The sequence below is a fragment of the Danio rerio genome, chromosome 24 (assembly GCF_049306965.1).
Source record: "Danio rerio strain Tuebingen ecotype United States chromosome 24, GRCz12tu, whole genome shotgun sequence".
Lineage (NCBI taxonomy): Eukaryota > Metazoa > Chordata > Actinopteri > Cypriniformes > Danionidae > Danio > Danio rerio.
In genome coordinates this window covers 31063767-31088933 of record NC_133199.1, presented here as the reverse complement: position 1 = coordinate 31088933, position 25167 = coordinate 31063767, and the positions used below count along the sequence as shown (strand labels likewise).

At 36.9% G+C, this 25167-nt stretch overlaps 1 protein-coding gene across 18 annotated transcripts; it reads right to left on the bottom strand.

Moving 5' to 3' along the window:
* Nucleotides 1-467: 467 nt before the first annotated feature.
* larp4b (La ribonucleoprotein 4B) lies at nt 468-25167 on the bottom strand. 18 transcript variants are annotated; one of them, XR_012399158.1, is made up of 17 exons: nt 24720-25167; nt 21300-21438; nt 17070-17217; nt 16825-16980; nt 16576-16657; nt 15032-15168; nt 14803-14906; nt 14600-14710; nt 14438-14491; nt 14143-14349; nt 13943-14055; nt 12128-12373; nt 11960-12008; nt 9536-9718; nt 9080-9210; nt 4256-6276; nt 468-3112 (listed from the first exon to the last, which is right to left on the bottom strand). XR_012399158.1 is itself a non-coding variant. In XM_021470196.3 (17 exons), exons 2-17 carry the CDS (start codon nt 20886-20888, stop codon nt 2454-2456), a joined length of 5517 nt encoding a protein of 1838 aa, XP_021325871.2. In that variant the 5' UTR covers nt 20889-21438; nt 24720-25167; the 3' UTR covers nt 468-2453.

The following is a 25167-nucleotide window of genomic DNA, read 5'->3' as shown; positions in this document are numbered from 1 at the left end:
TCTAAACTTTTATAAGTTCTTCAGTTGAACATAGAATGATATTCTGAAGAATGTGGGAAGCATTGACTTACATAGTACACACATTCCTATTGCACTTTTGCTGATTTAAAACATCTTCCTGTGTTCAACAAAAGAAAAAAAGGTAAATCAGGTTTGAAACAAGTAGAGGATGAGTAGATGATGGCAGAATTAAAATGTTTGTGTGAACTACCCCTTTAAGGTCTTTCAGTAATGCTGTGGGTTTCAATATTTCCTTTACTTGCCGATATACACATTCAAAAACTGCAACTAAAAGTCCTGTATCTCCTTTATTCTTGTGGAATAAAGCCTATTAGACCGGAAGGTTGATTTTCATGAAGTATTAACGCTTTTATTATGCCACCTTGTGGTCACTTATGTCAGCCAAAGCCTGAGAAAGAAACCATGACCTGGTTTAAATAAAGCAGCCTAACTGAATAGACATCCAATTTGTCATTAACATTTATTTATTATTTTTTTTTCCCATACATTTTCTCATAACCAATTTTAGGGTACCTTTTTAACATTTTTCCAATTATTTACATCTGTACAAAGAAAGCACACACATACGAGTGTATACATGTACTACAGTTTAGACTACAAGCATTTACACAGAGGAGAAACGAAACAAAACAGAAATCCCATCTCAATCCCAAAAGTATTGTGCTACACAAAATGTAGTGACGAAGGCTTTGTGACGCCTCAACCACATCATCCTTTTTCCTACACTTTGGGAATTGAAAGAAAAACAAAAAAAACAAACAAAAACCTCCAAACTGTCATCTAAAAAGTTAAGGCAGAGACTTTTTTTTCAAGTTTAAATAAAATTCAAGTTTTCAAACACTGTTAATTTATATGTGATGTCTGTTTCCTTTTTTAACACCTTAAAGGTTTATGTAATGAAACTTTCAGAGTATGCTTCATTTGTTGATGGAAAAATAATCAGTTGCATTCAGAGTCAGAAAAATCAACATAAAACATTTTCTTTGATAAACCGAGGGGTAAAAAAAAATAAACAAAAAAATACCGGGAAGATACAAAGAGAATATAAACAACAAGACAAACATCTCAAAGCATTCTGCACGTGCTCCACACTGCAGGAAGACATCAAAACAAAAACATGGTCTGTCTCGCTCGACCCAAACACGGGTGAGAACCAACGAACTGAACGAATGATTAGTAGAAACGAGAGTGACACGGAAACGTACAGGAGAAAGTTCACAAAATAGCGCTGGTCCATGTGTGCTGGAGGCTCAGATCTTTTTTGCTCTTGATGTATACGTCACTATAGAAATGTACACAATCCCACACGTATAATTGTGGTGATATGAAAGCGAATGGTTAAAGGTCATACGACAGACATTGGTGCGTGTTGGTGTCTTTCGCTCCATTTACATAGATAAAAAGCACCAAAGTAACCATGTGACAAACCATAGCACCACACCAGGATAACAAACAAAGCCAAAGAACTCATCTATCATTTAGATCACATCAGACTAGGCACATGAACACTTCACCCTCGCAACCTGAGCACTATTGCAGTGTGAAGATCTTTCAGAATCCAATGAAGAGGCATCAGATTCTTCCCAAACAATCAGCGAGAAACAGAAATCATACAGCAAATCAACGTGTGCCATTAAAAGCTTAAAAAGAAAAAAGGAGAGGAAAAACAACCAAAAAAAAAAAGAAAAACGTAAAAGAAAGCATGCACACAAGAACAGGTATACATACACCTGCTACAATATCACATTAGTACATCTGATAGAGGATTAGCATGTAAAAAAATATTTCAGAGCTCAACGAATAAGAAAAAAATAAAGCAAATGTCACTCCAGTGCTGGAACATCCGAACGTAAAAACCGAACGCAAAACAATTTACACAAAGTCTCACTCATGCAGTTTGTAATGACCGGAACTGTCAGAATTCATATCGAATCGCGTCAGTACCAAGACACTCAAGGTTAGCAAAATTATATACATCTCAGTTTAAAAAAAAAAGGAAAGGAAAACCTAAATTAAAGTGTTTCAGGATCAGCACTATCCACAAAAAGAACAAAAATCTGTATTTTCTCCCAACAGCACTGTTTTTTTTAACCCCAAAATAAAGATGAGCTCTGACGAAATGTTTTAAATAGTTACTCTCCAACCGGTGCTGGTTCATTAATCCCATTTTCCTTAGAAAACAACAAAAGATCTTTTTAAATTTTGAAACAAAACGACATAAAGGACAACAAAAATATTCAGAGAACCCTTTATGCACAAGTGCTTTTGTCTGTAGGCCCTGATTCCAGTGACAAGCTGTCTGTGTGTGCACTCACAGAGACCGTGAGATAAGAGGGACTTTTCTTCTTCTTTTTTTTATTTTTTTTGCGGGGGGGGAGCAGCCCTGACAGAGTTTTCATTCCCGCTCGGTCCTGGAAGCAAAGCAGAGGCTCTCAGGATTGGTGGAAGGAAGCTGTGGTGCCAGCGGTCGCTCGATCTCCAGGACTCTGCTGAGATTTCACTGTCTCTCTGGGACACGCTGTGGCTGTGGATTTGGCAGGTGCGGACGCTGATTCTTTGCATCTGCGTTCTGCAGAGTCAGGAGTTTTGACGTCTTCGGCGGTGGAGCTGGGAGCTCGAGGATCCGCTGACGGCTGCTGTGTTGGTGCTTCTCTTATCCTCTGACAGATCTCTGCGTAGCTTGGCTTCCGGGGCTCCTGCTAAATAAATGAATCAAATTAAGTAGGTGATCTGGCATTGCTGTATTATAAGGTCACTCAGATGTCGCTCTTTTTAACTGATATGTAGGATGACAAGGCATTTTAATTATCTGTGTGTATTAGGGACACATCAATGCCAAACAACTAGCACCAACGAAACCCAACTGCAGTGTCCCTTCACTTTGGATAGTACATGGACCAAAAACTGTGCGCAAACACACCAAACGGGGCGAAAGCCGGCTGAAACGAGAGCCAGGTTCTGCACCTGTGCAAGAAGATGAGTCTTTACGCTCCACAGGGGGCAGTAGTCTGTTTTCTTGCACAGACAACATGTAAACAATGCAGTGTTTAGTACCATTGATAGTTTTCAGTCACATGACCTGTGCAGAGACCTGGGGCCTCATGTACGAAGACTTGCGTGGAAATCTTACTAAAACATTGCGTACGCACAAAGCTGTAAATGTGCGTACGCAGAAAAAAATTCAGATGTATAAAAAACACTGCGTACGCCGAATCTCACGCATATTCTTTTGTACATCCGAATGAACGTGAAACTGAGCGCAACATGCATGAGCGCAAAACCCCTCCCTGCCTCCTTCCCCGTATGAATATGCTAATGACTATGCTAATGGCAAAACCCAACGAAAAAGCAATGGCAAAAGCAAGCAAAAAGAGAAACTTTGAACAGAATGTGAATTGGACGTGCTGCTTTCGGAGGTAGATCGGAGAAAAGCGGTGTTATTTGCAAGTTTGTTCTCCGGAATTAACAACAAAAGAAAAAAAATAGAGTGGGAGAGTTTAGCTGATGCGGTTAACACAGTTGGGTCTGAACATCGCACTGAGTGCATTAAAAAAAATAAATAGTGTGGTTTATATCTGTAAAATGTTGCAGCACTTTTAACAGTCTCAGTGGCGCTTCTCGTAAGTTGCATGTGATCATGAATTGATACGTTCGAGCATGAACTCGGCTCGAATCCAGCGTCTGATGAACTCTCTTCTTTTTTTCCCCGCTACATATCAGATTTTGCCCACTATTTATCACAAGAAAGACAAGTAGGAATCATCAATAAGTTTGTGCATCATATTTTATTTGCACATTTATTGAATGGAAATGTTTCTGATTCACGCATGCAAATTCATCTTCAGATAGTGTCTTTATAGCAATGTGCGTGCAGTAGATAGCTCAGATTACATTGGGAAAACAGGCAACTGCTGCAAATTGTGCTTTAATGTTTAGCTGGTCAAATGTATGGTATGGAAACCTTATATACCTGCTGAACCCGTCTCATACAGCTGCCATTGCAAGGCTCAGACACTTTGTAGAGAGGGATTTAACACAACTGCCTCTAGGAGTCGCCAATGGAAATAAAACAGACACGCACAAAAAATGTGCGTACGCCTGCCAGAAAGCTGCCGTGAAGCTGCGCACATTCCCACGTTCAGTTCATTGTTAGTAAATCCAAACGTGAGCGATTCTGAGCGTGAAACCTGGCGTATGCAAAGTTTTTGTGCGTACGCACATTGATACATGAGGCCCCTGGCGGGCAAAAAATAACGGGCCGTAATGGAAGCTACACTGGAATTTCCATAGAAAAGCAGCACAAACCGGTCATATTTCAATCTCTTTCAAGATACGAATATTTGGATCACATATCAACAGAACAGACGTGTTCCCAACATTATCCTCCAATTATTTAAATATTCCCACCAATAACTTAATTTACTTGACACACTCAAGTGAGGATAGCGGCAGCAAAAAAAATAGAAAGTGGACATAAGGACCTTTTTTCAAAGAAAAGTGTAAGTCACATAAACTCAATCTTTCTTAATGAACGGGTCAATCATAATAATGTTGTTAATGCTAATGTTTTTTTCCATTTGACGCACATTCTAATGTTACAGCAGGCTGACATAATCTGTGAATAATATGGTCTGAAAACTAATTGTTTCACAGGGTGATTCACAGGTCCTTACCAATGTCAAGAGCAAACCTAGGCCCTTGGTCTTAGAGATGAAGCCCAAAGGCGAACGGTCCACCCCGACCATTAAATAACATTATCAAAAGACCTTATTTATTCTCACCTGAATTTGATACAGAAATCAGGCATGGGCCAGTATACGTTTCTGACAGTATGATAACCTTGGATAAAAATACTACGGTTTCACGGTATTGTGATTACTGCTCTAAAATAAGTTCTTTTTAAATGTCTATAAAAAAAATAAAAAAATAAATTTCCCCCTCTTTTAACACCATTTATTTGATTTCATGTTAAGAAACATTTTTAATATTTGTAACAGTAAACATGTCAGGCTAAATAGTTAAACTAAATCATTGACTTCTGCTCTTTTCATTAGATTAAAAACAGATTTCTTTACAAAACATAAAAATACATTTAAAAAAAAAAAAAAAAACTTACATATGCCTTGGGAACAGTATAACAGAACATTTAGCAGTGTTAAAACCTTGACTTTTCCAACCCGCCGTAAACCTTGAAACAGGTTATCTTCCCATGTCCAACAGAAATACATAAAAATAGAATTTCATAATATTCAAGTTTACAGTAAAAAGAAAACTACCTCATCTTCAGTGTCGCAGGATTCTTCAGAACTCATTCAAATAAACACGTTTAATGCTCAAGAAATATTCCTTATTACCAACATAAATGTGCAGCTTCTATTTGTGGAGTTGCTATTTTTGAAATTAAGAACAACATTTATTTGAAAAACATTTTGTTTTGTTACTGTAGAAGATGAATTACTGTTTTTCTGATCATGTTTTTGCACGTTAATGAATATTTTCTTTTCAAAATTTCTTTAAAATCACATTTAGTGTACATCTGCAGTGAGAGCTTCAGCAAAGTATTACAAAGTACTGAAAAGGCTGATGCAATACGAGTGCAACAGCTGCATTTGACAGAGCCACAAGTCAGGTGAGTTCAGCATCATTTTTTTTTTTAAATAGTGCTAATAATAGTTTCACTACAATCTTATTGGGAAAAAAAAAAACAACAACTCATAAATCACTCTGCTCTTTTGTCAACATTTTAGTCACAAATTATCTGCCAAATCAGTAACATAACATCACTGCAGATATTCTGTATTGATACAATCGAAGTCTCTTAACTGTGAAAAATAAAACTCTGTGCTGAAGAAACACTTTAAGTGATAGCCCAACCAAATCCCCAAATTTTCCAAACCTGTTTGACTTTCTTCATTTGATTACAAAAGAACATCTTTTGAATTAAGCTAAAAGCCTGTAACCGCTGACCTCCATAGTAGGAAAAACAAATACTATGGAAATCAATGTTTATAGATTTTCAGCTTTCTTGAAAATATCTTCTTTTGTGTTTAACAGAATCAAGAAACCCATACATAGCAAATATTTTTTTACAAAAATACCATAAATATAAACACAAACATATTATAACCACATGGTGAAGCTACCTGCAGACTCACCGTCACTGGATTGCTCAGTGGTGTGGTTTTAGCAGCGTGTGTGTCTGAGCATTTTTCTGCAGGTGTCTGTGTCTCTTTAGGTTTTTCTACAGCTGTCGGGCTGTAAAAAATAAAAACAAACCAGTCCAAATTTTAGAACAAGTCCACAGTTTTGCAAAATGGCACTTTACCCCCACAGAAAGCATATTAATGATAGTAGTAGTAGTAGGATATTTTCAACCTCCTATGTAAGCATTTTAGGCCATTTTCATAGCAATGTTTTATTATTATACAAGATTTTTTTTAAATTATAAAATACTGGCAAAGAAATACACAAAAATATTTTAAAGAATATTAGGAAAAGTGAAAAGTCAACTTAACTTGACATGATTATCTTCCATTCCATGAGTCACAGATTTTATGCTTCTTCACCTTTAAGTTTTTATGGAGATGTTTTGTTGTGATTAGCTAACCACATTTATGTGAATAATAACACCACCTCTGCCAAATTGTTAATTAATAAATAGGTGTTGACAAGCAAAGCTAAATTTTTATTTAAATTAATTCTCCAAACACTTTAAAGTGTTGAAAGCAGTTTACTTTGGAATGAAAATATCCCCAACTACATGACGAAATCCTGAGAAATCACACCTGTCACTGTGACAGCTGTAAACTAACTTCTGAAGAAAACATACATTTGCTTTTAGCCCCCAAAAAACAAACTTGCACATGTTGATAAGCCAATCAGAAATGCTGTAATATGCACATAAGCATTATTTACAGATATTTGGCTGTTCAGAAAATATTATTTTGGTATAATTTACACCTGGTATTAACATTTTTACATTTTCAGTATTCCAAAAACAAGCACTAGAAGCTTTATCATTTGCACCTAGTATTAATGTGTTCAAATATACAACATAATTGTTTTTTTTTTTAGACAGAGAGAAAGCAGGAACACTAAAAGTATGTGAATGGCAACAATTCCAAATGTAATATTTACGCTTTGGTACAACCCAGCAAAGTACTGTATGAACACCATGTTTTACCATGCTCTCTCACAAAACATTTTTACAGGGTTCCCATTTGAAGCTAAATATCAAATCATTTGACTTTCATTGACTGAATTTCAAATGGCATCTAATGAATGCCAACAGACTGCAGTTGGGCAGATATATTAATAATATAATATTAAAACAAACGGTAAAATAACAACATATAGAAACTATGACAATTTTAATAGCCACAGTGCAAAACAAATGCTTTTCCTACTTAGATGTTATATCGTTTCTAGTCCAAATATGTAAAAATCCTTAAAATTTGTGCACTGTTCAAATGTACTACCCTTTCACTGTGGTTGGGATGAAAACATAAACTGAATTAAGCTGCAGTAAAAATGCATCAGATTAATATTTTTTCCAACATCAGTCCTGATCAAAAATATTAAATTGTTAAGAAAAAAACTAGGATTTTAACTTTTTAATTGCCAAGTTCACAAATGATGTCACTAATTTGGTGAGAAAAAAAGTCGCATTTTTAATAAAAAAAGTAATAGTGGGCTAGATTTTTTTCTTTTATCACAGTCTTGTACAAGTGAATGATTAGTATCAACATTTGACTTTGATGCATTGTTAGATTTTCATTTTCTGTTGGTGGCTGTTTTTATGGCTGTCTTTGTTTTTATTTACTCGATGTCGTTTTGAGAGCCGAGATGCATATTTTCTCAGACACATCAGGGTAAGTTCGAAAAGGTCACTCACACACTCGCAGACACACATGCACTTTAATTTGCTGTTATACTTTATATAAAAAAAAAAATCCAGAAACTAGGCTTTTTTCTTTTTTTTGCAAAGAGTTAAAATCTAAAGAGTTAATGGTGCCAACTGATGATTACAAACTGTACCTCTTCCCAACTGGGAAAATCACAAACAATTAAAAATGCATCATTATATGGTGTCATGGTTTTGTAATCAAAAAATGTGGTTATAATGAAAGTCAATGGGGCAAAAACAGCCACCATCAGTAAATTAGGCAGAAAAAAATGAAAATGAATCAAAAACAATGCATCAAAGGCAATGTTGTTTCACATGCCCAAGACTTTTGATAAACGGTAAAAAAAAAAATCCAACCACAAATACTTTTTATATTGAAAATACATCTTTTTTTTCACCAATCAGTGACATCATTTGTGAATCTGGCAATTAAAGAGTTCGATTTTTGTAATTTTCCAAGTAATTTAATAGTTTTGATCAGGACTGAGGTTGATTAACAGATTTATACCAAAAAATTTTAAATATAATATTTATCTGATGCATATTTACAGCAGTTTGATTTAAAAGGTACATTATCTTGGCATGTTAAGCTTAGTTAGGAGGTAAAGTTTGGTCACAGCATCATTAAGGGACTCCCAACTGATGAGTGTGAAAGGAATCAAACTGAGCTGAAAAAAGCCAAACCATAAAATTAATTTTACACTTTATTAAATGAAACTAAAATTTAAAGCAATTAAAAAAGAAAAGAAAAGGAGCAAATATCCTATGTCTTGAATAAAATCAAATGGAATAGACATTTTAAAATTCCATTATATTCCGTGACCCTGTGGGAACTCTGTTTATAACAATGTGTTAGGTCAGTAGACAGAGAGTAGGTGGTCTTTTGTGCCTGTTTAAACTGATTTAACCTGATGAGTGTTTACACTATGAAAGCTATCCCATGAATGGAAGCCGTCTAAAGTGGACAAGCTCCAAAAATGTAGACCCTGTTTATTTCCTCATCCACTTGTGACAGGAATGGATCTTAATACCAGAAGTAAATGGAGTCTTTCAGATGGTGCAAGTGGCTTAAAACTACTACATATGAAGAAAAATCACTTGCAGCAACAGATCTGTCACATGCATTGATCAGTTACTCTACAAGAAACCCACCTTGTTTGGGCGGGAGAGGGTGAGTGTTGGTGGTCCACTGGGGTTTGAGCAGCAGGAGCCGGAGCAGCCTGAACAGATTCTTTGGGGGTCCCTGAGATCACACGGCTGGTGACCACATCCTTATTTAGAGGCTGTGGAGAGACAAAGGGGCTTCTGTCAAACTCCTAAGGCAAGGACAGCATGAACAAACATAACAGCTGGACATCAGGAACACACACACTTACTCACTCTAAAGCACTCAAAACACCCAAGGACATGTCATGGTTATGACTGACAGCAAGGTCTGCAGTGAACATGGCATTCCAGGCTTAGTGCAAGCTAATGTTTCAAAACCCAGAGCATCTGTTTACTCTCGAATAAGTTAAGCCTGAAACATTTTTTACTAGTCAAAACGAGAGGTTGATGCTGTAGCACTCAACGCACACAGAAGAAACGCATTTCAGATCGAAAGCCAACCTTGTCTTTTACTGCTCCGATAACAACGTCAGACAGCCGGTTGTCAAGGCTGTTTTCAGGTTTTACTTCAGGCTTCAGATTTCCTGCGGCTCCTGGCAGAGGAGGGAAGCTTGACAAGCCCAGTTCAAAACTGGGGGAAGGAGTGCGCTCCTGAACAGGAGGGGGCGACTGTGTTCCTGATCTCTGTGTTCAACACATAAGAGAAGAACAAGTATTGAAACATGCTCAACAAATTGCATTGATACATTTATGTTTAAATCTACATGAGCTGTGATGGAAGCATTTTTAAATGAACTTTCAGTAATTTTCCATTATTATCCTACATTATTGTAATAGACAGCTACACAGTAAAGCATAATTCTGACGTGTTAATCACAGCATTCCCTGGTCAAACACCAAAATAATTTTTTTTGCAAATGTTTCCCTATAACCAGGTCCATACAGAATCTGTGCCCACAGAAATATGCAGATTGCCAAATTGTTTTTTCTAGCTCTCTACCTAAGAAAATGTGTGTAAATAAATATTTTAATACTATTAATTTTGCTTAAATACTATAGAAAGTTAAATAAATAAAAATAATAAAATCGTCATCAGGTCAGGGACCTTGTAGGTTGAAAAGTTGTCCAATTAAATGTCTTTTGAGAGGTAAAGTGGCAGTGTGGTGATTTTTTAACTTTGTTGTGTTTGGTTTGATAGAGGACCTGCCTTTGAGATTTTGTGCTCACTGATGTCTTTCTAGCTGAAATTTTGATATATATTTACAATTATTTTTTTCATTATTGAATATTATTTATGTTTAGAACATTTGTGAATAATGTATTTTAGTGGATATATTATATATGACACCTACAGTGGCTTGGTGTAACAACAAGTGTTTCAAAGTGGATTAGCATTGTAAACTTAAATACCTGTTTAGTCTTTTAATATAGTCTCAAAATCATTCTGCTAAGCATATGCTGATAATTCAATATTGAGGGCAGCTCAAAATATTGTAAATAATTATTTATTATTTAAACTTTTAGATTGTATTTGCAGTGGTCGTTCATCACAGCACCACCAGCTTGAAGGTGATTTAATTTCACACGTTGACATTGTTAATCTGGATTAAAACTGTAGTTATTTGTTTGTTAAATCTGTATTACTCCATTTGTAAATGTAACAACGACAACAAAACCATTTATTATTCTTATGGATGTTCATTTCTTAGTTAATCCTAATAATGCATTAAAAGTATTGTTTTATTAAATGGCGATATGAACTAATAACGTTCTCTTGCATTTAGACTTTTTATTAACTTTAACATTCATCTGGTATAATCTGGCTTTTTCTTACTGTTGATTTTAATGCAATAACTGACATTTACTAATGAGACTTTATTGTAAAGTATTATTGTCATTCTTTTGCCGTTTAATTTCTTTAAAACATGGATTTACTCTGAACATGTATGCAATATTATTTTTTTGGTTATCAAGCCTGTTGTAGTAATGTTTAAAAAATAAAAATAAATTAATTAATTTAATTAAATTTGATACTGGCAGAAGCCAATAAATCCACAGATTTTTGTAGATAATAAAAGGCCACAGATTCAGTCTGGCCCTGCCTATGCAAGGTTTCTGCAGGCTTTACAAAGATTAATTTAAGACCCAAGACATTATTAATACTTAATACTTTTTCAAATATCCCAGTTAGAAAAGATTTTCACTAATCAAAAATGATTAATTGAATACATTTAACAATACAATAAAATTATTTTTGTTTTAATATTTTTGTATTCATTTTCAAATATATTCATTAACAAACCCTACCAATAATAGAAAAAGCATAGCTGTCAATTGCTCTACAATATTAATAATTTAATAATAATAAAAAAAAACACAGGTCAGGTCAGTATCCTCAGCAGTAAACAAATGGAGAACTTTTAAGCAAATATTACTGTAAAGAAAGTTATTAAATACTATTTTTAAATCTGAAGGTTTAATTGAGATGGATTGTTGGTGAGTGTATGGGTGTTAATGGTCTAATTGGGTAGCTATCAATGAACAAAGAAAAATTAAGACCCGTTAAAAAAAGATTTAAGACCTACAACACAACATTTCAGTAGATTTCTTAGACATTAAGGCCTAAAATTTAGCTTTTGAGATTTAAGACATTTTAAGACTTTAAGACCTCACGGATACCCTGCTGTAACACTGGTTTCTGTAACTGTCAAACTAATTTTTCAGTCCTATAAATATTTATCTTCATTTATTAACTTACTTCTTATACTTGTAAACTGTATAAGAAAGATATTCTACATACAAGCCCTTCAGGGTTGAGTTTGTATTGCATTTTACTTGAAGTAAACTGTTTTCCATCATAAAATCAAAGCTAATCCTAAAGTGCGTCTATGCAGTGTTGGTTAAAACAAAAAAATAGTCACATACTGGAAATTTGTTGTCATCTCTCCGTTTCCGGTATCCAAAGCCGCCCCTTCTTATAAAAAAAACAATCCAATCAAGACAAAAAGGCCACCATCTAGTATTTTTCCTAAATGTTGTATGCAATATGGCAATAGTGTGCATGAAATTAATAAACAGTTCGTATAGCATTACCTTCCACGACCCGCGTTTAGAGAGTAATCGGCCCCATTTACTTCCATCCGTCCACTTCCTACCTGGTCCCGGCGTGGATATGCCAGACCAGTCGGTAGTCGAGGTCTGCTACCCAAGTGATGAGTCTGTGGAGGACGCGTCCCGTTGGGAATTCTTTCTGTAGGGAAAGTCGAGAAAGCAGCAGGGTTTTCCAGTAAAGTGGTTCCACGGTCTGTTGGGAGTCGAATGTGAGTTTTGTTGTGGTTCCTGTTTGGATAAAAGGATGGTTATACATAGCATTGTCTAAAATATATTGAGCTTGACACTAATTTTACACTACCATTCAAAGGTTTGGGTTCTGTTTAGTGGTGTAATGGATCACAAATCTCACTATTCATATAACAATGTTTTTTTATTCACGAATTGGACCATTTTTCGCATCCGTCAAAAAAAAAAAGGGGGGGGGGGGGGGGGGAATTGTAATTTGCTTCCTTCCCATTTATTACAAAAACAGTACTGCAAGACACTTTTGGTTTTGAAAGACAGAACTTAGAACCTTTAATTTTATTAAAAATAAAATAAAGAAATAATCAGCTGAATAAAAATAAATTGTAAAATATTCAGTACTGTGAAAATGTCACTGTTACTGATAACGCTAAATGTGTAAATCTAACATTATAATTCAGTTATTCACTCATAAAACGTCATGTTTTATAGCAAGAAGTCTCATATTTGAAGAATTATTCAGTGGCATATTTTTGATGGATGTGCCTACAACTTTCATTTTTGAGCATCTTTAAATGCACATGCCAGTGATTTTAATCTTTACCATAAACATCAGTGGTTATATCCAAACTATAAACTGTTATGGCAGTACTTCTGTGTTATATGACTGTTTGTAACTTCCTAACCAACTCAAAAGACTAAAGACTCAATCTCTTTCTTGATTTTCGCATTTTCATATTTGACTGCAACGATTCAAAGGATTATTAAACATATGCAAACCACCATCATTTATAATTTATGTTGTGTGGTTGTTGAGATCCTAATTTTTTAAATTGTGCATAAACTGAATGCATTGATGCAGGCTAAACAAGTAGTGACAAAAAACCCACCACATCCCGAATAACCTACCACAACTTCTTCCGCCATCATTATATTTTACAGGAACGCTTAAATGCTTTCATACATGTTTTTTGAATGATGCGAGAATCGATCTCTCTGTGAACGTTGCAAATTTAGGATTAATCTACCACTAAAAAAGTATTAATCTGCTGGCCATGCGTGTTCCGAACCGTGGACTGTAATCTGTACGAATTACGGATCAACCGTGATCCTTTACAACCCTAGTTCAGTTAAAATAAAAATGTTGTGCTTGTACATGCTTTTATACTAAACACTTAAAAAAGAGACACATAGCATCTCCATCTTTAATAAATGCCAGGTTTTAAATGCCAGCTTAAACTTAGACATTAACAGTACCATTTAAAAAAGAGAAAGTTTAACTGTTAGAAACAGTTTTGATAAACAGTTGGAATCCGGTTTCATTCCCTCAAAATATCAAACATTTTTTTTGTGATCGCTGAATGCTGGATTTTTATTATTCCAGTCTTTAATGCGACAAATAATCAGAAATTATTGTAAGATACTGCTCTGGTGCACATTTCTCATCAAAAAGTAAGAATAAAATTCTTCTTAGGTGCTATCAAACATTTGTGGAAACAGGGACAGCTTTTTTCCAGGTTTCTTTGATGAATGGAAACTTCAACAGAAACCACATGCATACCAATAAGTTTATGAATATAAATTTCGAACTGTAAATTGATCAAAAAATACCTGTTTCGAGGTGCATGTGTATAATGTCTGACAGTTAGTGGAGATGTCGCAGATTTAAATGTCGGAGAACCAGCGAAGCCATTAATAAATGCAGGGCTGGGAAATGGAGAAACCTGTTGGCAGACAAAACATGATTAGTACCTCTCCAGACTCTATTAGGATATTACTCGGAGCTAAACAGAACACATGCAGGCAGTTACCAGAGTTGGGTCCAGGTAGCTCTGAGTAGCTGACCAGCCCTGAGGCGTCACCAGTCTGTAAAGAGGAAACTGTTGCTGTGCTCCATACACAGGTGGGATGTAGTAAGGTGTGTAGCGCTGTTGGACATTTGAGGACACATCTACTGGCCGATATCCATTTTTTGGCACAAAGGTATTGACGGCAATGGCCTTGGCCTTTATTCTAGCCTGTTATCAAACCAAAAATATTATGCGACAACACAATATCTGAAACTGCAACAGTCAAAAATGTGATGTCACTTATGCAGCAGTATACCTTTATTGGCTTTCCTTGAAAAGTTTTCACCTCTTCTCTGAGATATTGATATGCCTAAAAGAGTGATGTTTATCAGAGTTGAGCAATGGGAAATGAGAAATAAAAAATCCTGAAGCAGTTTTCTAAGAAGATCATATCAAATGCAATAAACATGAGATTTACCAGCTGAGCATCTGCCTCGGATTCAAAGGTGATGAACCAGTTGTCGTTGTAGGCAAACTCACAATTGATGAATTTGGGCAAGTTATCACTCTTAAAGAGCGCTTCAACTTCCTGTACAAATAAAAACCAAATGACATACAGAACAAACATTAGGTCAGACCATTAAAGATTTTATTTAACAAGATGGATAGCATAATGTGTACCTCCAGAGGAGTGGCCTCGGGAATCTCTCTGAGAATAACGATGCAGCGGTTCTGATTGGGCCGCACTTTCTCTCCACATTTGTCCACTTGGACAAGAGGCAGCGCTTGTGGGTCAAAAATGAATCAATGTCAGCCCTAACTGCAACATTTAACCAAACCCATATGAAGTCTAAAACAAAAAACCAAACTGTGATCTAATAAAATGCAGCAGTGATGAGTTCAGACTCACTTTTTAAGATATCTGAAATGAGATCCACATCGGTGGTGAGTTTTTTGATTTGATCAAGGTTTGCCAAAGTCACTATTGGCACATACTGGTCACTGTCCATTTGCGAGATGAGGTACATGTCATTAGCGAGATTCTCCCTAGAAGAGAACAAGAGAGTGGTCAGCATCAATCCAAAACAGACTCAACATGTTCAAGCTTTTTAGAAGTTTACAGACACTGTTTTTATATATGAGGATGTGTTAAATAGATAAGTGACAGTACATTCATATATAACGATTTTTTTTCTTTTTCAAATAAATGCCACTATCATTTCTTGAACTTCTATGAAGAATACTGAAAATATTCAAAGTACACCACAAATACTTTGAAATTAAATGTGCATTCCATTTATTTAACTGAGATCTTTGAACATCTAAATGAGATGTTAACTGAACGTATAAGTAGGGCATTGATATGTTAAAATGCACTTTGGTCTCTCAGATAACAAGTATAAGAGGACAATTTCCTTTTTACTCCTCTTTTGTCCACTTTCCTGATTCTTCAAGAGGACGATCTACGGGCAGCTGTATGTTTGTTTGAGCTTTCTGTGATCTTTGATCTAATTTAGCAAATTTGATTGCACAATTTATACAAGAATATGAAAGAAAAGAAAATAATACACAGAACATGCAGTTTTCTTTCTGCTCTGATATCTGCAAATCTACACAGAACATATGGGTTTGTGTTTTAATCAGGACCGATAACGGAACACTTCGAAAAATGTGAAAAACTCACCATTTCAGATGGCAAAGTTTAATGAGTTTAACCATCTCACAAAGTGGTCAAGCACAAAACCTTTCAGCCCTCATTTTTACCAGTTTCAAAAGTTCAACACTTCAGCTGATGATTGATAATAAAGCAAATTTGGCATGCTGTCCCAGGAGAGAGCCGTGAGTCATGATATTCTCGAGCCCGGGGCTTCCTCTTGTTTGAAGGGCGAGAGGGGAGTTTGAGCTCAGTTAGGTCTCAAGGACTCCCCTGCTTTTAAACGTGCTGAGATACAGCTGGCTAAGAGTTTGTCTTAAGATGCAACTTTGGAGTAGTCAATTTACTTATGGTGTATGTCTTTGGACGATGGGAGAAAACCGGGAAATCCAGGGAAAACCCATCCAAGCATGAGGAGAACATGCAAAGTCTGCACAGAAACGCCAACCGGCCTGGTAAGGGGCAAAACCAGCAGCGTTCTTGCTGTGCGTCAACAGTGATAACCACTGGGCCACCATGCCACCCAATCAGGACAAGGGGAGGAGTAGAGGTGGAAGGAGGGATTCTTCAAAACGAAGATGACTGAAGTGGAAAACTCTGATATTTATAGTGTGTCAGTATTCATCCGATTGGTGCAATATGCGGAGCTGATGTGGTACCAGCCATGTTCAATCACAAGCACAGGATTCTCTGAAATTAGTTTATAAATGTACCGCACTTCTAGCATTGTGCACTTATGATTGGATCGACAAAACACACTAATACCAGGGCTAAAATCTTATGAAGATGCTAGTAATTACCTAGAGAGGCAGAACTCCAGTGTTGCCTTCAACTGTTCCCGAAGGTCTTCAAGTTGTCTGGAGGAGTCTGAATCATCCACCCCTGCAAGAAATCATTTGATTTAATTCTCAATTATTTAAGAATGCGATAGCTAAGAGTCATCTATAATGACTGACTGCCACATCTTGTGCTATAATAAATGTACATAACTGTGAACAACTGAAATTTAGTGGGATGACACAGTGAACAAAAGCCCAAATGGATATTACCTTTCATACTGGTGTTCTGGTTTGACACAATGCCCTTCTCAATGACTGAGCTTCCCAAGTACACTGATTCTGGCTGTGCTGCAAAGGGCAATTCTACAGAGGTAGACACCTGCTGTTCCTCATTCCAGTTCCCTTTGTCTTCACTGTTGTTATATCCTAGAATGGACAAAACAAACAGATCAAAACATCCTCAGACTGATATAAGGTTAATATACAATAAATTATCAATTGAAGAGGAGGTTCACCATCTGAGATGCAGTTAGATGGGTCATCGGCCGCTTCTACCCATGACTGCTGAGAGTCAGGGCAGGTTGGAGCAGAAGCCTCCGGTTTAGGCATGTAATTGGCCCATGCCTTCGCATTGGGATTGAGGTCTGAGATCTTGGACGATTCCTGTAAAAACAAAGGCTAAATGTAAACATAAAATTAGGTAATTTTAAAAATTGCCATCACCACACCAAATAAGGGTCTAAAAAAAGGCTCTAACATTTGAAAAAAAAAAACACTTGCATACTCAACCCATCCAAAACATAGATTACTTTTGTCTTTTAGTAGAATATTTTAAAAGTTACATGTTTTTTACTACGACTAAAGTCTGCTTAGGGGCCACTGCATAATAAAAACCAAGCTGATTAGAAAGTACTTACAAGTCCACTATAAGCACTCTGCCAGTCCCATACACAAGATCCCTCAGTCGCTAACAGGTTATAAGGATAGGGCGCAATGAAACCCATTGAGGTCTGAAAATCCTGAAGGCCAACATTGGGGTCAGATTCAGTATCTTGTTCAACATTTTGCATTGTAAGACTTGCTTCAGAAACAGCATGGTCCCATGCTGACACCAATGCACATGCCTCCATTTGGTTATCAGAAAACAGCACATGTGGTTCCTTAGACCACGCTGGAAGGCAGTGACCAGTGTCCACCTCGTCATTCAACTCTGATTTCCCAAGAAGGTCTGAAACCATATTCAGCATGCCTTGCTCTCCATCAATTTCATCCAAGCCCTGAGGGTTTTCCACCTGCACAGGAACTGTTAGTTGAGCGTTATTGAGAAAATAAATCTCATAAGATGGGGTGCTGGCATAAATGTCAACCTGGTCAGGTTCTACCGGTAATGGAATTGCTGCATTTACATAAATGTCGTCACTGATCTCATCATCAATGACTTTCGAATCAGACGGATCAAAATCACGATCTCCAATGCTTGTTGTAGGTTGGGAAACACAAGCCGTTGTAGTTGTAGAGTTCACATCATTGCAACCGTGGCCATGTATGGCGCACAACTGCACCTCTCCGGTTTCAAGTGGCAGTCTTGCAATACTCACGAGAGGAATGCTGATGTCAACACCACCTCCTTTCATTTCTCTCATGTCTTGAAATTCTCCATGCTCCTGAATGTATGTCACTGAAGATCCTTGAGTGTCACTGGCTAGTAGTTCAGAAGATGATTCCATGTACTGGAAAGCCCTTTCCCTCATGCAGTTTGATGACCCTGAAGAGCAACTGGCAATCTCTGATACTTCAAACAGGCATGGTGCCTCAAACGGTGTATGTGCAACACAGTTAGCAGAACAACCAGATTCCAAATGTTCATTGTTGTTATTTGCATCATTTAGGCCATTAAGAATTTCTAATGTTGGTGCGAGTACCTGCGGTTCACATTCTGACATTTCAGTTTTGCCATCATCTGTACACAAACCAATCTCACCCAGTACCTTAGGTTCATCCTCACAGAAGTTTTCACTGGCAATATGCATCTTCTCATCATGCTGTAAACAAGACTCTCCAATTTCATTGTCCATTGACTGTTCTACGAATCCAGGCAATTCGCTTCCCAATTCCACCTGTGATAAACAACTCCCTGCACTGTTTCCTGCCTGTCCTTTGTTACAGATGTCTTTGCGTGATGTATCTGAAGCCAAGACTATACTATTAGACAGATCTTCATCAACAGAACAATCAGGTACAGTTTGTGTGTCTGTATAAACTTCAGCATCAGAAGAACCAAAAAAACTAACACTGTCGTAATCCAATTCACATTTATGAGTAACTTCCATCAACTGTTCAAAGTTTACAGTTTCATTCGTGGGAAGTGGAGATGGATTCACGTCACATGATTCAAAATTTGTAAAATCTGCCTTTAGTTCTACATTCTGTTCCCTGTTTGGAATGTCACAAGATTCTGACACAATCTTTGTCTGATTAGTGGGAAAAACACTACAAGTGTAGACATGTGGGGTCAAAGTCATGTCCATCTTGTCCTCTTCAGCATTACAAGTCAGATCTACACAAATACTTTCTGCATGAGATGGACAGTTCAAACCGTGAGGCACACCAGCAACCTTGAACATGTCAGATTCATTTGTCTGCCCTTCACACTGCAACACGCTGAACCGACAAGGACTGAAAATGACCTCTTCCTGCATTCCTATTTGTCTTGGTTCAACTTCAACTTTTTGACAGGAAAGTGATTTGGACAGGTTTTCTTTTTTGACGGAAGACACTTGGGTTTCAGAGCAAAATTTTACATTTTCAATCTCTTCAGAAGAGTTTTCATAAGATAACCCTTCTTGGACATCTATCTCTACCTGCATTCCTGATGCAGATGTGCTGACAGCTGAGAGAGCTTGGGATGTTTCTTTATGAACTTTCTCAGTATGAGTTTTCTTGGAAACACATTTATCCCATATCATGATAGGAAATTGAGGTTTATCTGCTGTGTTGCTAAGACAAGAAACGGAGTATTCGGCTTCATCTGATACAACTGTGTCCTTAATTAGGTCCATGGGTTCGGTAAAGTCACAAATTTTGTGTTTATTTTCCAATTCCACTTTATCCGGCAGACCATTTATATCTTGCTGAAGTGGACTCGACAAATCTGTGGTCTTGTAACCATTGCTATCATAAAGATCAGGGTTTTTAAGTAGGTCAGCAGGTTCCCCCTGTGGCGATGCAGCATTTGTACTTGACATCTGTCCATATTGTGACAGCAAGTCTGGGGAGGGTTGATCTGTGGTGTCCTCTACAGCAATATTAGGAAAACCTGTGCATTTTGTATCAGAACAGCAAGTTGATTCATTTCCAGATGAAGGCTTTTGGTTTTCTTGAACCGAAAATGGTTTTAGATCTTCATTTAGAAGTGCTAGATTTGCAGGAAGACTAGTAGAATATCCTAGAGTTTTCTCTGAGGGGCATTTGTCTGTTTGTTGTGCTGCTGTTTTTTTAAGTGAAGGGTCTGAACCTGATATTGTGCGATCTTGTGGGAGTGATGTATTACCAAACAAAGCCTTTTCAGAAACAGCTGGTGCACTTGCGTACCTGACTGCATCAGCTTCTGTCATGGACTGGTAGCCACACTCACTTCCAAGATCCTCTAAATCAATCAAGCAGATGCTGTAGAAATTCAGTTCTTTTTTAAAGCTATGGTCGGTAATCAAAATTCCAGAACTTCCCTGTTCTGAGTCACTTAGATTCACAGATTTCCTAATGCAATTATTCTGCAGTAAGGTGGCATGCTTTGGAAGAGAAGCAGATTTTGATTGTACATCCTGAAGAGTCTTAATTTGCTCCTGTTTTGCAATTACGGAGACAGCAGTGGAATGAGACTGTTGACCATCACAGAACCATTTAGCTCTCATTCTGGCATTGTCAGCTATTTTCTTTTTTACAGAATCCAAAGGTACAGTTTCCTTCATCTGGCAATAGTCCCTACCATCTTTTCCCAGTTCACTGGTATTTCCTTTCTGGACTGTAACCTCATTGATAGGTGGATCGCCAACAGGTGGTTCCCAAAATGTCATCCCTTCCTGTACACTGCTACCACCCTCTTTAATAAGGTTGAGACCTGCTGACAAGTTTGTGGAGGAGGCATTACAACTGGTCTCTAAAGCAACGTTCACAGTCCCGTTTTGAGAAGGCTTCTCGTCTGCCAGATCGGCAACAGACCAAGCGTAGTCTCTGAGCGCTTTCGTTGTGGAGCTCTCAGGAATGGCCTCTTGAAGAAGACTTGTTCTTTCGTTTACCGGGTTAGGATTCAATTCTTTGCTGAAACAACACCCCATATTTAAACGTGTGAAAGGATGTCTATGTAATCCGGTGAACAAAAACTTGGAAGCTCCTCTCACAAGCTCCTCGAAGAGGGAAAGGGAGACAGAGGCACAAGCTATGGCTGCTTACCCCCTCTCCAGACCCAAAATAGCACATTTAAAATTATACAGCTGACTCACATGGGCCCATCACTCAAAAGCAAACTCTGACCAATGATTGGTGCTTCAATGGACGCTGTACTTGCATTGTATGAATGGGATCAGCAACTTGGCAGGGTCCCAAAACACAAGGGAGGTTCAGACGACCGCCTTGTTATGCCCTTTCACAACGCCCAGAGCTAGTTTCGCTAGTAGGTTTTTATTCCCCAACCACAAGTACTTAACAGTTCAAAAGACAAACCAAACAATATATTGATTATACTTTACCAAAAGGGGAATCTCTTTCTCCTTTGCTTCCTGTGACTGCTGCACCTGTGGCTCCACGATAGTTTTTCCTTCCTGGTCTGAAGTCATGAGCTGTCCAGGTTCTAGCTCCAAACGCAGAGCTCTCCAGACCACCAGGGAACTGAGGATGAGGAGAAGAAATGACAATCTAAATAGAAATCATTTGTAAAAGATAGATAGATGGATAGATGGATAGATGGATAGATAGATAGATAGATAGATAGATAGATAGATAGATAGATAGATAGATAGATAGATAGATAGATAGATAGATAGATAGATAGATAGATAGATAGATAGATAGATAGATGAGAGAGAGAAACACCTAGCAATGGGAAACATCAGAAGCAATGTTATGAAAGTGACCAATATGCAAAGCACAATAACCACAAAATATTATTCAATACATTAAAAGGAGGTTATTCATTCAAAAAAAAAAAAAGTACATTTGCTGTTAATTTACCTACATTCAGGCCATCCTTGATTTAGTTAATAATTGTCTTGAGTGAAATAATAAAAAAGATTTTTTTTTATCTTAAACTGTGATTTATAAAATGCAAATCAGCCACTACTGGCACTTTGAGAGTCACCAAAAAATAATAATAAATTACACGCAGGCAAGACAAAATTCATAGCCATGGCTCATGATGATACAGTCGCAAGACAATCCGGCTGTGCAAGAAACTGGAAATTATTTATAACCTTATTATCTTAAACCACAGCCTTGGCAGGCTGTCCTGTGCACATTCATGAGAGTCTGAAGTGTGAGTTTCATTGTTGTGTAATGATTTACCACAAGTGCAATCCTCTGTAAGATACACAACATGTTATACTGTTCTTAAAAAATATTTATTTTTATTATTCTAGACTATGCAGGCAGTATTAAATAGTATCTGCTCATGTGGGAGTTTTTGCTTACATGAATATCATAAAGCAACAGAAGTGTGCGTTCCATATAGTCACAAACACACTCAGGACTGTTCAGTGTGGTGTGGTTTAAAGGTAGTAAGGTTGTAAACAATGTTCAGAGACTGAAAATTCAAGAATGTATGTTCCACTTAATAAAATATAAAAATATCTCTCATCAGGAGGAACCATGGGTTTTAACTTTGCTATGCCTGTAAGTTTTTATTTCTTTCTCAAAGTGCCAATAGTTGTTTACTTGCATCTAATAAAAACCACCAAACATCACTGTTTCCTGCTAAAAATCTTTACGTTCTACTGAAGAAGTGACAAAAAACAGGCCTAAGGGTAAAAAATTCTTTACACTTAGCTAAAAGAGAAACTGACACTACAATTACAGATGAATGAATTCCTTTACTGTTCACATATTTGAGACATATTTCTAAAGTATACTAAAATAGTACACGGCTGTCTTCAAATAACAGTTCCTGTTCCCAATACTACTGCATCCAGTTTACTTACTGTATTTCTAGGGAATGCTTATAAATATTAAAAGTGCTTTAACAGGTTCCAAACACCTAGTAATATTATAGATATAAAAATCATAGCTATTATTAATTATATTAATGTTACAGATATTAAAAAGACAAACTGACACTACAATTAGCAATCAGTCACACTTTACAATTCCATATGAATTATTTTCTATACTGTTCACATATTTGAGGCCAGCTTTGATTTCACAGGATTAAACCACATTCTAAAGTATATCAAATAATACACAGCTGTCTTCAAATAATAGTTCTTGTTCCCAATACTACTGCATTCAGTTTACTTACTGTAGTCTAGGAAATGCTTTAAAACTAATTAATTAAAACATGGTTTCAAACACCTGGGCAGTAATGCTATAGATATGTATAATTATTGAATAAACCATTCCACATATCAAGAGTAAAACTTTCACAGTAAGTACTAAGGATGCTGCGATGATTGGCCGTAGATCAGTATTGGCCATTAATCACATTTCACGACTTAATCGGTACTCGCTGATCTTGCCGATCTCACAAACCAATCAAAAGTGTTTGTTTACGACTTTACGAACAGAGAGAGATGCATGTGTTTGTCCGCGATATACATCAGCAGTGCTATAACATGAGCAATGTTTTCAAATTGCAATGTTAGTAATATTTCATTTTTTTTCTATCCGTTTTTTTTTTTGTAAAGCTGCTTTTGACTATTATATGTACGGAACATCCTTAATTTATGTTCTTGAGTAAGGCAAGATCTCATACTGAGAGGGAAAATGTGCTTCATGCAATGGCTAAGTAACAAAGTTTGAAGCATCAAAATCAATCGATAACCATGGCAAGGAATTGGTACTCAGTATCGGCTGAAAAAATCCTGACCAGAGCATCCCTAGTAAGTACAAAAGATTCTCAAAACTAAAGATTTTTAATCAATCTCTAAGGTAATGCTGACTGGTCAATTTGACTACTGTGGGAGGCATCTCTAAACTAGCTGATATAATCAAAACCTTCAAATACTTAAACTGAACTCAACCAGATAGCGCAATTGATTACTGTCAATAGCAGATGGCATTATCGTACTAATTGGAAAGTATCTTTTGTATGCAATATGTATGCAGTCATTTAAAAAGGCTGTATGAGGAGTACAAAATTAGCATTAAAATAAACATAAAACATTATTTAGGCGTATTTAGGCAAACAACCTCAATATAATGCACATTCATTCAAACTAGGTTCATATACAGGTTTCTACATGCTGGTACAAGTACCTAATTCGGATCTAAATAATATTTGGAATATTATTTGTCCTACAAGAGTCATAATCATCTCCATGGTCATGGTGCACGTTAAAAGCATACATTTGATCTGTCAAATGCAAAAGCTGACTCAGACAGTCCTTTCAAATGACACATGGAGGGTATTTACATTATGATGATACGTAAACATGAGAGCAATGCAAAGCCTACGCATCTTAAACGACAACAACAGATGATGTGGTACAAAACAACATACAAAACACACATATAAACCAAATGTCCATAATACTACATTAAATACACCGAAGATGTCAAGGCAATTCTATCCATATGTCAAAGCACATGAACACTGCAGGCCAAACCCACAAACACAACAGACAGCTGCTAAGTTAGCTGACTCTCATTTCTCTGTAAAGCTAACCATACAAGAAGACGCCAAAAACAAACTTTTAAAGCCTTAAAAGCATCGACTGTCATACAGAATATGTTTAATGTCTATGAAACTGCGCATTTAAAAAGAAAAACAACGAGAGTGTGCGTTAGCTTGCATGCTAAACACTGGCTGATAGTGGGCTAGCTTAAACTGTTAGCACTAGTTGCTAACTCCAAATTGTCAATAAACACCCCAGCTATTTATATTTAGATATAATTGTAGTCTAAACTAGAATTGTGAGATTAAATACGTGCTATAATCGTTCGTATGAGTTTCCACTCACCTGTATCTGCTCTCCGCGTACGGGAGACTGCTTGCGGGCCTGAACGTCAGACTTCCACGGACAAAACTTAGAAAAACAAACCCACAAATCCGTGCAGGAAACTTTTAAAGCACCACACAACGTTTAACAGCCTCCGATTTTCACCAGCTCCCTGGAATCAGGCCTGATAGTGAACTTTAAAGGTCTGTTTGGTGATGTTTAAGTGACTGGCTAACGTTTGTTGTCGAAATGGTAACGTAAACGACACGAGACGAGAGTGAATGTGTGTTATTCTTCAAAACGGATTGAATCACAGTGCGAGAAACGCGAACGACGTTAACTGTAACTGTACGTGCTAGTTAAACTGGGATATGATAATGAACGGAACCACACGCCTCTTCCCTCCCCGTGTATTTGTGTCCGGAGTTGAGCTTCTCTCTCTCGGCCAAACCGCACCGCGAACTCCCGC